At 54.9% G+C, this 12,507-nt stretch overlaps 1 protein-coding gene across 2 annotated transcripts in view; it reads right to left on the bottom strand.

The window, feature by feature from the left end:
• Positions 1-12,507, bottom strand: part of CDC42BPG (CDC42 binding protein kinase gamma) — a 59,486-nt gene that overhangs the window by 33,386 nt on the left and 13,593 nt on the right. For both annotated transcript variants that reach the window (XM_054036131.1, XM_054036133.1), the window contains exons 2-6: positions 2,068-2,159; positions 1,606-1,689; positions 1,161-1,256; positions 512-660; positions 247-340 (exon numbers count right to left, since the gene is read on the bottom strand). In XM_054036131.1, coding sequence (XP_053892106.1) covers positions 247-340; positions 512-660; positions 1,161-1,256; positions 1,606-1,689; positions 2,068-2,159 — 515 coding nt within the window. The remainder of the gene's footprint in view (positions 1-246; positions 341-511; positions 661-1,160; positions 1,257-1,605; positions 1,690-2,067; positions 2,160-12,507) is intronic.

The raw sequence follows: 12,507 nt of genomic DNA, 5'->3' as shown, positions 1-12,507 counted from the left end.
CTCCGTGTGTGGCCATGACAGCCCCCATCCCATGGGATCCACATCCCGGAGTAGACAGGAGCTGGTCAATCCACCTCCATCTCCACAAGGGAAGGGCCAGGATCCCCATTGCCTAGACACTGTAACCCTAGACTGACCGGAGTCCTGGGCAATAGGCTGTAGGGGCTGACCCAGGCCTGGGTCTGTGGGGGTTCCTGCTCTGCAGGCAGCACACACTCAGTTCCTGCGGCAGCTTGTGCCTCTCACCGTCCCATCTGGTCGCAGTCGAAGACAGGAGCCAAAGTCGGCCAAGCGGATGTGCCCATTCATGTCGATCAGGATATTATCTGGCTTGATGTCCCTGTGGGGAGAGAGGGGAGAAGGCAGAGAGGGACCAGCCCCTGATAAGTAAACAGGGCTATATGACTAGAGCAAAGGGCTGTGAGCCAGGACTCCTGGGTTCTATCCCAGTTCTATGAGGGGAGTGGGGTCCGACGGGTTAGAGCAGAGGGGTCTGGGAACCAGGCCGTACCTGTGCACATATTGCAGCTGGTGGATGGAATGAATGGCCAGGACCATCTCGGCCAGGTAGAAGCAGGCCATGTCCTCAGGCAGCCGGTCCTCAAACTTGCTCAGCAAGGTCAGCAGGTCCCCACCCACGTAATAATCCATCACCAGATACTGCAGACAGGGGGCAGCGTTAGTTGGGGACATGGGGGGGGGAGATCCCCTCCCTGGAGGCTGCGCCAGTCACCTGCAATGAGCCTTGCAGGACATGCAAAATAACTCACAGCAGCTGCAAGCAATGCAGCCCTACAGCGCCATCTGCTGGGAACATCCAGCACCTGCAGTTCATCCAGCAATGCCAGCCACCCACGCAGCGCCCCCTGCTGGCAATACCCAGTTTGTCTCACACAGCGCCACCTGCTGGCAATGCCCAGCCTGCCCCCCCCACATCCTGTTGGCAACGCCCAGCACCCACAGCGCCACCTGCTGGCAACCAGATGCATACCGCCTAAAAATTTCCTTTGGATGCAGCCGGAGCAGGATTTAAACCAGGCCTGTGCAGCCTCTTCCTCCAGGCAAGGGTCTCTGGTCCATGGGAGCAAGGAGATGGTGCTCAAGGGACCACGGGTCCGCTTGCAATGCAGAGCCCGCCCCCCCCCAAGGGAGAGACTTACCAGGTACTTCTCATCCTGGAAAGCGTAGTGCAGGGCTGTGATCCACTGGCTGTCCCCTTTCACCAGTACGTCCCTTTCTTCCCGGAAGCAGGCTGTCTGCAAGAGGATTGCAGGGAGATGGTGAGGCCTCAGGGGATGCACCCCAGGGCAGGGAGGTTGCAGGGCTCTGTCATAGCAAGGCCACTGCAGAAAGTACTGGGGCAATGGGCCCATCCAGCCCAGTCTCCCCCCACCCCCTACTGTTCTGGACAGACCCATGGGCCCATCCAGAGTGGTATCCCTCTCCCATCCCCTACCATTCCAGATCAGACCCATGGGCCCATCCAGCCTGAAAATGGGATACCTGCCATTGTTCACTGCCACTAGGCCGGGAATCTGTGGGATGGAGGGAGGGGAGCATGGGTGGTGAGTGTGCGGGGGGGAGTCTAAGGGTAGGGTTAGGTACCTCTGCTCTCTTCAGCATCTCCCACTTGTGCAGTATCTTCATGGCATAAACCTTCTCGCTGTTCCGCAGCCTCACCACTGCCACCTGATGGCCAGAGAATGGGATCAAAGAGGGGACCTCCAGGAGCTAGTCTGAATTGGCCCCGAAATAGCTGCAGGGGCAGCAGGGAGGGACCATGGCTGCATGGAGCCCTAGCCCCTCCCCCTGTGGGAATAACCTGCTACAGCCCCACTCCCTGGTCTTCCCTCTGCTACCTGCAGCCCTTGTGCCCCAGGACCTCCCCAGCCTCCCAGTGACAGTAGGCAGTATTGCACCCTGCAAGGCTCCAACAGCTCCAGCCCCACCCAGTGACACCAGTAGGATACAGCAGTGGCAGCAGGCGATACTGTGCCTGGCACTGCACCTGGGACTATGGCCACTAGCCCCTCGTGGGTCCAAGCAGGGATGGCTGGCAGCGCTCACCTCACCAAAGGCCCCTCGCCCGATGACCTTCAGAAGCTCAAAGTCCTCCCGGCGCAGGCACATCTCTTTCACCTTGGTGACGAATGGGGTGGCTGGACAGGGAGACACAGAGAGAGGCCTCAGTTTGGACAGCAACTGCTGCCCCAGCACTACCCAGGGGCTTTGCAAATGAGGGGAGCTGCCTAGAGACAGAGGGGTGGGCTAGTGGCTTGAACCCAGGAATAGAAATGGGAGTCAGGACTCCAGGGTTCTATCCCTGACTCTGGGAAGGGAGTGGGGTCTAGTGGGTTAGAGTGCGGGAGGAGGAGGGCGGGGCAGCGAGTCACGCCTCTTGGGTGTATCAACAATTTGAAAGAGGAAAGCTGGCATTGTGGTTAAGGCACTAGGCTGAGGCTTCCGGCTCCAGCATTGACTCCCCATTTGCCCTCGGCAAGTCAATGAATCGCTCTGCACTGATCCTCAGCTGGTGTAAATGGTTGTGACTTCACTGACCAGTGGAGCTGTGCCCATCTCCATCAGTTGGAAATGTGGCTCTCTGGGACTCGGCTCCTGAACCTGTAAAATGGGGCAAACAATCCTTCGTCTAGTTAGATTGTGGGCTCTGGGCAGGGACTTGCTCTCATGTGTCTGTGTAGCGCCTGGCACAATGGGGGCCCTGATCTCAGTCGGGGTCTGTGCAGTGCCTGGTCTCGGTCAGGGTCTGGGCAGCACAATGGGGCCCTGATCTCTCTTACGATCTCTGGGCACTACCAAAACACAGATGTATCTGGTTGGGTTATTTACAGGGAATTAAAGCCAGAACTGCTAGATTTAAAACAATCAGCCTCTAACCTTAATTTTTGGGCACAGTGCCTCTAGCTCAGAGTAGTAGCACACTCATTAGCCCCTAGAGGGGGCAAGGACCCACACTGTTGGGGTTGGTGGGGTTACACCAGTAAGGGTGCAGAGAGGATGAGTGTGACAGGCTTATTGCTAGAAGTATTACGGTAGCATGCAGAAGCCCCGACTAAGGCTGGGGCCCCATTGCACCAGGCGCTGCACAGACCCAACAGTGAGGGACAGACAGTCCCTGCCCCAAAGCTCTTACAGCCAAGACAGACATGGGTGGCAGCAGAAACAAAGGCCCTGAGAGGGGAAGGGACTTGCCCAGGGTCACACAGCCCAGGGAGGTGGTCTGCAGATGTGCATCAAAGGCTGGGCCTGCCGGGCAGGGCTGTATAAATCACCCTCCCACCAGTCATGAGACCCTACTCCCCTCCCAGAGCTGGGAATAAAACCCAGGAGTCCTGATTCCCAGCGCTCCCTGCTCTAACCCCTAGACCCACACCCTGTCCAGAGCCAGGCACAGAACCCAGCCTCCCTGCCCGCTCACAGCAGCAAGCACAACGCAAAAGGGATTTACGATGTTGCAACTTTTCCAGATTGTCTCCAATTAGGCGCTTGTGGTTGCTACGCACCAACTTGTTCACCTGCCTCAGGTGCCCCTTCCCCCGCCTCTCTGCAGCATCCTGAGGCACAGCGTGATCAGGGCATGCCCCATCATGCCCTGCCCCCTCGGCCCCGGACAGGGATTGGGATAGCTCGCCTGAAGTGGAAAGAGAGTGTCTGACTCTGAGGTCATTTCAGCCCCCGATCTCGCCAAGGAGACTGTGGGTGAGGAGAGAAGCTAGAGCACGGGTGTCACTAGGAACACAGCTGAGACCCATCAAACTCGTAGCAGATGTGGGACACCCAACAGTGGCCAGATGGGAAATCACTGGGTGTGCACAGACCTCTGCAGGCAACCCTACAATAACAAACCAAAGCTCATGATCCTTGCTTTGACAGGAGAGCGGGGTCTTGTGATTGGATCAGGGGAGGTGGGAGCCAGGACTCCTGGGTTCTATCCCAGCTGTGGGAGGGGGGAGTGGAGTCTAGTGGGTAAGACCAGGTAGGCTGGGAGTCAGGACTCCTGGGTGCTGTCCTCAGCTACTGCATAAGCCAGTGAAGAGTCTTGGGTCTTCACACTTTTCTTTCCCATCTGGGCACAATGATGGCAATGTCTAGTTTAAGCAGCGTGGAGGGTGTGGTCTGGCCTGGATGTGCCTGGGAGAACCTGCATCGCTGCATTCCTCCCTGAGGGACAGTGCTGGGTCTGGAACCACACAGGGGAGGCTGCCAGGTTGGCAGATCTGCCTCCCACAGCCCGGTCACAGGCCCCCACCCAGCCACTAGGATCCCAGCTATAGAGTGACAGACCTTACTAGCTGCATGGGCCCTGGCTCTGATGGGGGATGGCAGGGAGGGTGGGAGGGATACCAGGCTGGGTGGGCCCCGGGTCTGAGCTGGGGTGGCAGGGAGGGTGAGGGCGATACCAGGCTGGGTGGGCCCCGGGTGTGATTGGGGGTGGCAGAGAGAGTTGGGGGATACCGAGCTAGTTGGGCTCACACAATCACAGTGTTCCATGCTCAGTTGGGGCCTCCAGGCACTACCGTAATCCTAACAGTAATGTGCATGACATAACGGGGGACTGAACTCAGTTGGGGTCTGTGGGTGCTACTGTAATAGTACCAACACTGCACACACCTGATGTGCCACCGGAACATTAATAGAAACACACATGCTGTAACAGGGCCCTGATCTCAGCTGGGCCAGTTAGTATCTACTGTAATACTACAAATAACGCACACACGATAACAGAGCTGTGCTCTTGGCTGGGCCTGTTGGCAGTATCATAACCCCAGCCCAGCTCACGAAGGCCCTGATACTTGGTTGGCATTTCTGGGTCTGTCTGTGGGCCAGGCTATAAGTTATGAGCACTACAGCCAATCGCTTCCAGCGTTTCAGGGAACGGTTGAGGCATCATTGGCCAGAATCCTATTGATTCTGGAGCAAATCGGGACCCATTGAGTCTCTGCACAGCCACAGCTCCGAGCACCTCTGCAATAGTCTACAGAGCAAAGCACTGGTCAAGGGCACCTATTAACGCTTCCAGCATAACACCAGCCCTGCTCAGCTCAGCCTCCCAATAGAGTGTACCACGGAGACGCCCCAACACCCGGAGTGACATTGCCCAGACAAATAATAAGTGGGGGATGGCGGGGGGAGGGAGGGGAGAATGTGGGCCTGAACTCAGCCTCTGGCGTGGGGGGAGAATGCGAGAGCGGGGTATGGGAGGGAGCGGGACATGGGAGGCACACAGAACCCTGGCAAGGAGAATAATAGGGGATCTTGGGGGGGGGGCATACAGAGCCCATTGCATGGGGAGGAGTAAGGGGACACTCTGTGTGCCACTGAGGAGAATGGAGGGTATGGCTGGTGGGACTGGGGGCACACACAGAGCCGCTGGGGGGTGGGTGGGACTGGGGGCACAGACAGAGCCGCTGGGGGGTGGGTGGGACTGGGGGCACACACAGAGCCGCTGGGGGGTGGGTGGGACTGGGGGCACACACAGAGCTGCTGGCATGGGGGGACGGGACTGAGGGCACACACAGCCACTTATGGGAGTGGGAGGAGCACATAGCACCCCTGATGGGAGGGGTGGGGGGTTGCAGGGAGTCCCTGATCTAGTGGGGGCTGGGAGGGTGGCCCGAGGCAGCTGCTGGGGGATGGAGGGAGGCAAGGAGCTTGGCCTACACAAGCTATGATACGTGAGCGCCCGTCACACCAACACAGTATCTAATAAGAACGCTGCTTGGCATGCTGAGGCCACTCAGCACTTGGCAGCGGCAGCGAGGAGACAGCTCAGCTCCTCCTGCTGCCAAAATCCTGCGTCCTTCAGCTAATGGACAATTGCCATTAGCAGCTAGCAGTACGGAGCTGATGACACACAGCTGAACAGGCCTGATGCCAGCCAGTAGAGGGCAGCAGTGACTCAGCTCTACTGGCCAGCAAACTGCAATCCAGCCCTCCCTGCTCCTACCACTGGACACCACCCCCACGCCCCCGACCTGGCGATCGATCCCAGGAGACCTGACCCCCATCCAGCCCCGCGCCCCTGTTCCCGCAGCTAGACCCCACTCCACAGTTCTAGCACCAGGTCTGTGAGGGGCAGGGATCTAGGGGTTAGAACAGTGGGGAGCAGGGACTGGGAGCCAGGACTCCTGGGTTCTCTCCCCAGCTCTATGAGGGCAGTAGGATCTAGTGGGTTAGAACAATGGGGAAGCTGGAAGTCAGGACACCTTGGTTCTATTCCCCCATGTTCTGGAGGCGCACCTAGCACTGGGAGGAGTCCAGCTCCCCAGTGGGGCGATAGGAGAGACGGCCGGTGCCCGGGCACGTTGGGGCAGGTGCCAGCTGAGTCACAGAGGAACAGGCGCCGCCAGTGTAAAGAGAAAACAAACAGCCTCTCTGCTTCAGCCACACACACAGGGACGCTCCCTACAGAGCAGATTTGGGGGCTGCTGGGAGACTAGGGGGGTTAGGAGCAGGAGGTGCTGGGGTGCAGAAGGAGGGACCAGAGACACCGAATGGGGGGGGGTAAGGGCAGCATTAAAAGCCGTGGAGGCAATGAGGAGGGAGCAGCATTAGATTCATAGGTTCCATGGGCAAACGGGACCATTGTGATCACCAGGTCCAACCTCCAGTCTAGCACCAACCATGGAGCATCTCTGCATTAATTCCCTCTTTGAACCAGAGCAGATCTGTCAGAAAAGCCTCCAATCTGGAGTTCCAATTGCCAGTGCTGGAGGATCCACCCCCACCCTGGGTCAGGTGTCCCAAGAGTTAATTTCCCTCACAGTTAAACGTTTGCACTTTATTTACAGTCGGACTCGGTCTAGTCACTGGATCTCATTAGACCTTTGTCTGCAAATCGAAGAGCCCTCTGTGATCACATTTCTGTTCCCCACTTCGGTTCCTGCGATCCAGTCACCCCTTAACCTTCTCTTTGGTATGCAGAACTCCCAATCGTTTAATCTCTCTTCTGACCCTCTCTGATTTACCACATCCTTCTCCAGGTGTGGGCCCCAGAACGGGACACACTGTTCCAGCAGCAGGGGCACCAGAGCCAAATCCAAAGGCAACAGAACCTCCCCCTCCTGCTCCAGATTCCCCGTTTATACATCCCAGGACCGCATTAGCCCTTTTGGCTCAGGTGTCGCACTGAGGGCTCGTGTTCAGCTGATTATCCACTGTGACCCCAAGTCTTTTTCAGAGGTGCTGGTGGGGGCAGCACTGGGAGCGGCAAGGGCGGGTGGCAGCAGGGAAGCACCAGGAGGAACAGAGCTAGGGGAGGGCTAGGCTGCTGGCACTCAGGTAACAACTCTGTTGGCTACACAGGAGACAAATTAAACTTTGACTCTGGCTCCTCCAGTCACTGGGATGTCTCCTGTCCGAGCACTTGGTCCCTGTCTCAGACCGAGACCCAAGAGGTCCTGCCGAGATCCATCCGTATTTTTGTGTGTGCATTATTAGTGGTATTACCGTACCGCCCAGAGGGGCCTGCCGAGATCAGTCCATATTTTGACGTGCGCATTACTGGTAGTATTACAGTACTGCCCAGAGGGGCCTGCCGAGATCTGGCCATATTTTGGTGTGTGCGCATTATTGGTAGACAGTTATACCAGTTTAAGCTTAAAAGAGTGAATTTACAGCAGTGTAGTTAAACCCATTTCAAAGGACCACATGGATGGTCTTATTTTGAATTCAACTCAGCTGTCTGGGGGGGTGGGGAAGCACAGGGGTGGCAGGGGCAGCATTAGGAAGCAATGGGGAGGGGGCAACATTAGATTCATAGACTCTAAGGCCAGAAGGGACCACTGTGATCATATTTCTGGTCTGACCTCCTGCATAACACAGGCCAAAGAACTTCCCTGAAACAATTCCTGTTCAAACCAGAGCAGATCTGTTCAAAATACATCCCACCTTGATTTTAAAATGGTCAGTGATGGACAATCCACCACCGCTCTTGGGCCGTTGTTCCAGTGGTTAGTTACTCTCACCGTTACAAATTGGCACTTTATTTCCAGCCTGCATTTGCCTAGCCTCAACTTCCAGCCACTGGATCTCACCAGACTGAAGAGCTCTCTATTATCCGATTTCTGTTCCCCTCCCCATGTTGGTTCTTATAGACCGTGACCAAGTCCCCCCTTAACCGTCTCTTTGTTAAGCTAAACAGATTGAGCCCCTGATGTCTCTCACTATAAGGCAGGTTTTCTAATCCTTTAATCATTCTCGTGGCTCTTCTCTGACCCCTCTCCAATTTATCCACATCCTTCCTGAACTGTAGTCACTGGAACTGGAAGCAGTATTTCAGCAGTGGCCGCGCCCGTGCCAAATACAGAAGAAATATGACCTCTCTACTCCTACTCAAAATTCCCTGGCTTGTGCCTGTATCTTTACCAGCACAAGTACAACTTCGGGTGTTATCCTGTTGTCTATGGGAAAGGTGTGTCAGTATCAGATAAAGTATGAATTAAAACCAATATAGTTCTACCACTGTAACCCCCGATATGGGGACACTCATTCTGGGATGAGTGACCTTTTTTGGTTTAGTTTCGGTCTCTTGGGAAGGGATTTAAGCTAACCCCCAAAAAGCCATTCTTCTACCAACAGAAGGCATGGTCTCCACCCAGACTGTGCCCTGGTACATATAATTATGTCTGCTAGGGTGTGATTTGTTTAGTTGATATCATTGTACTGGTTCAACCCCTGGTGGTTATGGCTGCCGGGATTGTGATGCTTTCTCTTTCCAGTTTGAAAACAAGCTGGCAGCTGTTTGAAAACAGCGCTGGCTCATGAAAACCAGATGCATTATGGGATAGCTGGAGAGGACTCATGGGAGATCCAAAGACCCACCATGTGAAAAACCCCAGAATGCAGAAAGCCCATCAGTGGAACATTGCACCCTGGGATACCTGTGTGCTTACTTACATACAAGGAGTTTTGTGGCAAGACAAGATTTACTAGCGTCCTTGTCTGACCCCATCTCTGTAATATCTGAGCACCTCACCAGTTTTAATGCAGTCATCCTCACAACATCCCTGTGTGTAGCACAATGCTGTTATCCCTATTGTACAGGTGGGGAAACTGAGGCACGGAGTGGCTATGTGACTTGCCCTACATCTCATAGGAAGGCCATGGCAGGGCAGACAACATGGGTCTCTTAAGTCCCAGGCCAGCATGCTAATCATCGGTATATCCATCCCCATGGGGGTTATGCTGGAGTAACTAGAGCTCTATAACTGGTAACACTTTCCCTAAGCGAAGCCCCTGCAGCTTTCCCATTTAGACAAGTCCTACATCTCCTTCCCTCTGATCAGTTCTCCTCCTCCAGCCAGGCTGGTAGGTGCCTCTCAGTCCCTGGTGTCTGTGCCGGGCTGTGAATTTGGGCAGCAGGCGCTGAGAAGATGACAGGACGCTTGGGCGTGGGGCACGCCCAACACCCACCCCCCAGGCACCGTGCAGCATGTTAATGAGTGGCTCTCTGAGGTCAGGAGGGGCGTGAAGCCAGCGGCTTGCTGGCAAGTGCAGAGCAAACCACAGCCCTGCCTGTGCCTGGGGAACATTGCTAAAATCTCCCAGGTTGGCAGCGCCGGCAAAGGACAGCCATAGGCTTATACAGCTGAATTAGGATGCAGGACATCTGAAGTTGATTAGGGCACTAGTCTGTGACCTAGGGTCAAGCCCCAGCTCTACCACTGACTCCCTGCATGACCTTAAGGAAGTAGTGTCCCAGCTCTGGGCTGCAGGTTCCCCCTCTGAATACTGCACCCTTTGTCCATTCAGACTGTGAGCTCTTCAGGGCAGGAACTGTGTCTCACTGTGTGTCTGTGCAGCGCCTGGCACAATGGGGCCCCGATCTCCAGCCAGGGTCGGTGCAGCGCCTCGCACAATGGGGCCCCGATTTCCAGCAGGGGTCGGTGCAGCGCCTCGCACAATGGGGGCCCCGATCTCCGGCAGGGTTAGTGTAGGGCCCAACAAAATGGGGAAGCGGAGGCATAGAGAGGGGAAGAGACTTGCCCAGGGTCACAGAGGAAGTTGATAGCTGAGTTGGGAACTGGAGCCAGGTTTCTTGCATTTCAGGCCGGGGGGCTAGAGCCTAGGCCATGCTTCTCACTCCCCCCCCCCACCCTTCATTCTCTCTCTCTCTCTCACACACACCCCGGGAGTCAGCTGCCTAAATAGTTCGGAGGACCTTGCCTGAGACACTGTTTGCATCACTGATGCTATATAAAAATAAGGTGCATTAGTTTCACAACCAGCTTGCTTTACCCCCGTTACCTTGCGCACCAAAGGACAAATGTCGCTAGCTAACACTTTGAACTCCCCCAGCGCCTTTTTAGTGGAGGATCAGAGCCCTTTACAGCCTAGCAGTATATCCATTAGAGGAAGGGAAATAATCAGTGTAAACTGAGGCATGGGGCTGGGAAAACTGACATGCCCAAGGTCCAGACGTAGATGGTAAACCTCTCTAGAGTGACTGTTGGTGGCAGCAGCATCTGTGTGTTGTAGCTGACAATGCAGAAAAGAGAGAATTGTGAATAAAACCCAGGAGTCCTGACTACCACTCTGCCTTCTGTAGCCATTAGACATCTCCCAGAGAACCCCAGAGTCCAGCCTCCCAGCTCTAACCACTAGACAGCACTTCCGCTCTCTTCACCATCCGCATCCTGTTCCTTAGGCCTTATCCACGCAGGAAAGTTTTACCAGTTACAGTTTATCCATCCAGTCAGTCATGTCGGTATAATCCCCATGGGGACACTCTTATCACACAAAAGTGGCATTTTAGGTTTTAGTTTAGACCCCTTCCCAAGTGACATTAACTAACCTGAAAAAAGTCCCTCTTGTACTAGAACATGCGTGTCTAGCTTCACAGCGTTCAAGGGATCATAAGATCATCTCATCTAACCTGTATATCCCAGACCAGAGAGTTTCACCCACTTGTTCCCCGTGTACTCAGCCCAATAACTTGTGTCTGGCTAAAGCCTCTTCCAGCAAGGCAGCTAGCCTGGACTGGGGGGTGGGAGGAGAGGTGTCGACCTAAGATACACCGACTTCCACTCTGCGAATAGCGTAGCTGAAGTTGGCGTATCTTAGGTCGATTTACCTGGCTGTGAGGATGGCAGCAAGTCGACCGCTGCTGCTCCCCCGTCGACTCCGCTTCCGCCTCCTGCCGCAGTGGAGTTCCGGAGTCGACGGCAGAGCGATCAGGGATCGATTTTATCGCATCATCAATTCCCAATAGATTGATCACTACCACCGATCCCGTGGGTAGTGTAGAGATGGGGACTCCACCACTTCCAGTGGCTAATCACCTTCAGAGGGACTTATTGCGGCCTTATTTCTAATTACAGCATGTCTGGCTTTAACTTCCACCCATGGGGGCTTGTTCTGCCTTTCTCCGCTAAAGAGCCCTTTAGTATCTGGGATTCCCCGCCCCGTGCAGGTGCTCTACACTGTGAGCAAGTCACCGCTTTGATATTCTTTCTGCTCTTGCTGGCTGGCCTTTTCTGCAGCCCTTGGATCATTTTTGTGGCTCTTCTCCGCACCCTCTGATTTTTCAACATCCTTTTTAACCAGACAACACAAGTGAGGCTAAACCAGCATAACTGTATTGGTTAAAATTCACACCTTCACTTACACCCTTCTGGGTGTCAACAAAGCTGTCGATAAAATAGTTCCAGGTCTCCCACTTGCTACAGCTGCGCAGCTTCCTTTAACAGCGATTCAGTTATTGAAAAGCTCTCCACCAGGTTGTCAACAAAGCTCCTGCATCACGGTGCTGGAATGTCCGGCCAGACCAGCCAATTCATTCCTGGCTTATCATTATTACTGGGAAGTAGAGAGCTGACAGACATGTTCCCCCATGAGTCACAAGGCTGATGCGGCATGTGGGGGAGTGGGGTTTCCCGTACGATCAGTATTATGCCAGCCCATCACCATCCTGACCAAGATTGGTGGTCCTCTATCAGGCTGGGCATTGCAGAGATTCCCATTCACTCACTGGGTGGCCCCCACTGAAATTGGGGACCCTGTTACATAGACACCCTCCAACAAAGATTAACGTCTCCCTCACCCCCACAAGATCAGGGCTTCTCAGTCATACCAATCCGTTCCTGTCCCCAGGACTTTACACTCTCCCTAGACAAAAGAAGGATTCTCCTCCATGTTTCACCAATGGGGAAACAGATGCTGAGAGGAGGACTGAGTAGCCCCAGGCCACATAAGAAGCCTGTGGCAGAGCAAGGAACTGAACACATGCCTGTGTGACTTACTCACAAGACCATCCTTCTTCATGCTGCTGTGCTTAGACCACTAACCCAAAGATGGCAAGAGAACCCAGGAGTCCTGGCTCCCAGTCCCCCTGCTCTGACCACTAGACCCCACACCCCTAGTACCTAATCTCATGCTCTAACCATAAATTGCTGCCCCATGCACATCCCCTCCCACGCTGGGAATAGAACCCAGAAGTCCTGATTCCCACTCCTCACTTCCCTAAAGAGTAGGCCCCACTCTCTG

The sequence above is a fragment of the Malaclemys terrapin genome, chromosome 7 (assembly GCF_027887155.1).
Source record: "Malaclemys terrapin pileata isolate rMalTer1 chromosome 7, rMalTer1.hap1, whole genome shotgun sequence".
NCBI classification, from domain to species: domain Eukaryota; kingdom Metazoa; phylum Chordata; order Testudines; family Emydidae; genus Malaclemys; species Malaclemys terrapin.
This window is presented reverse-complemented; position numbering and strand designations above follow the sequence as displayed.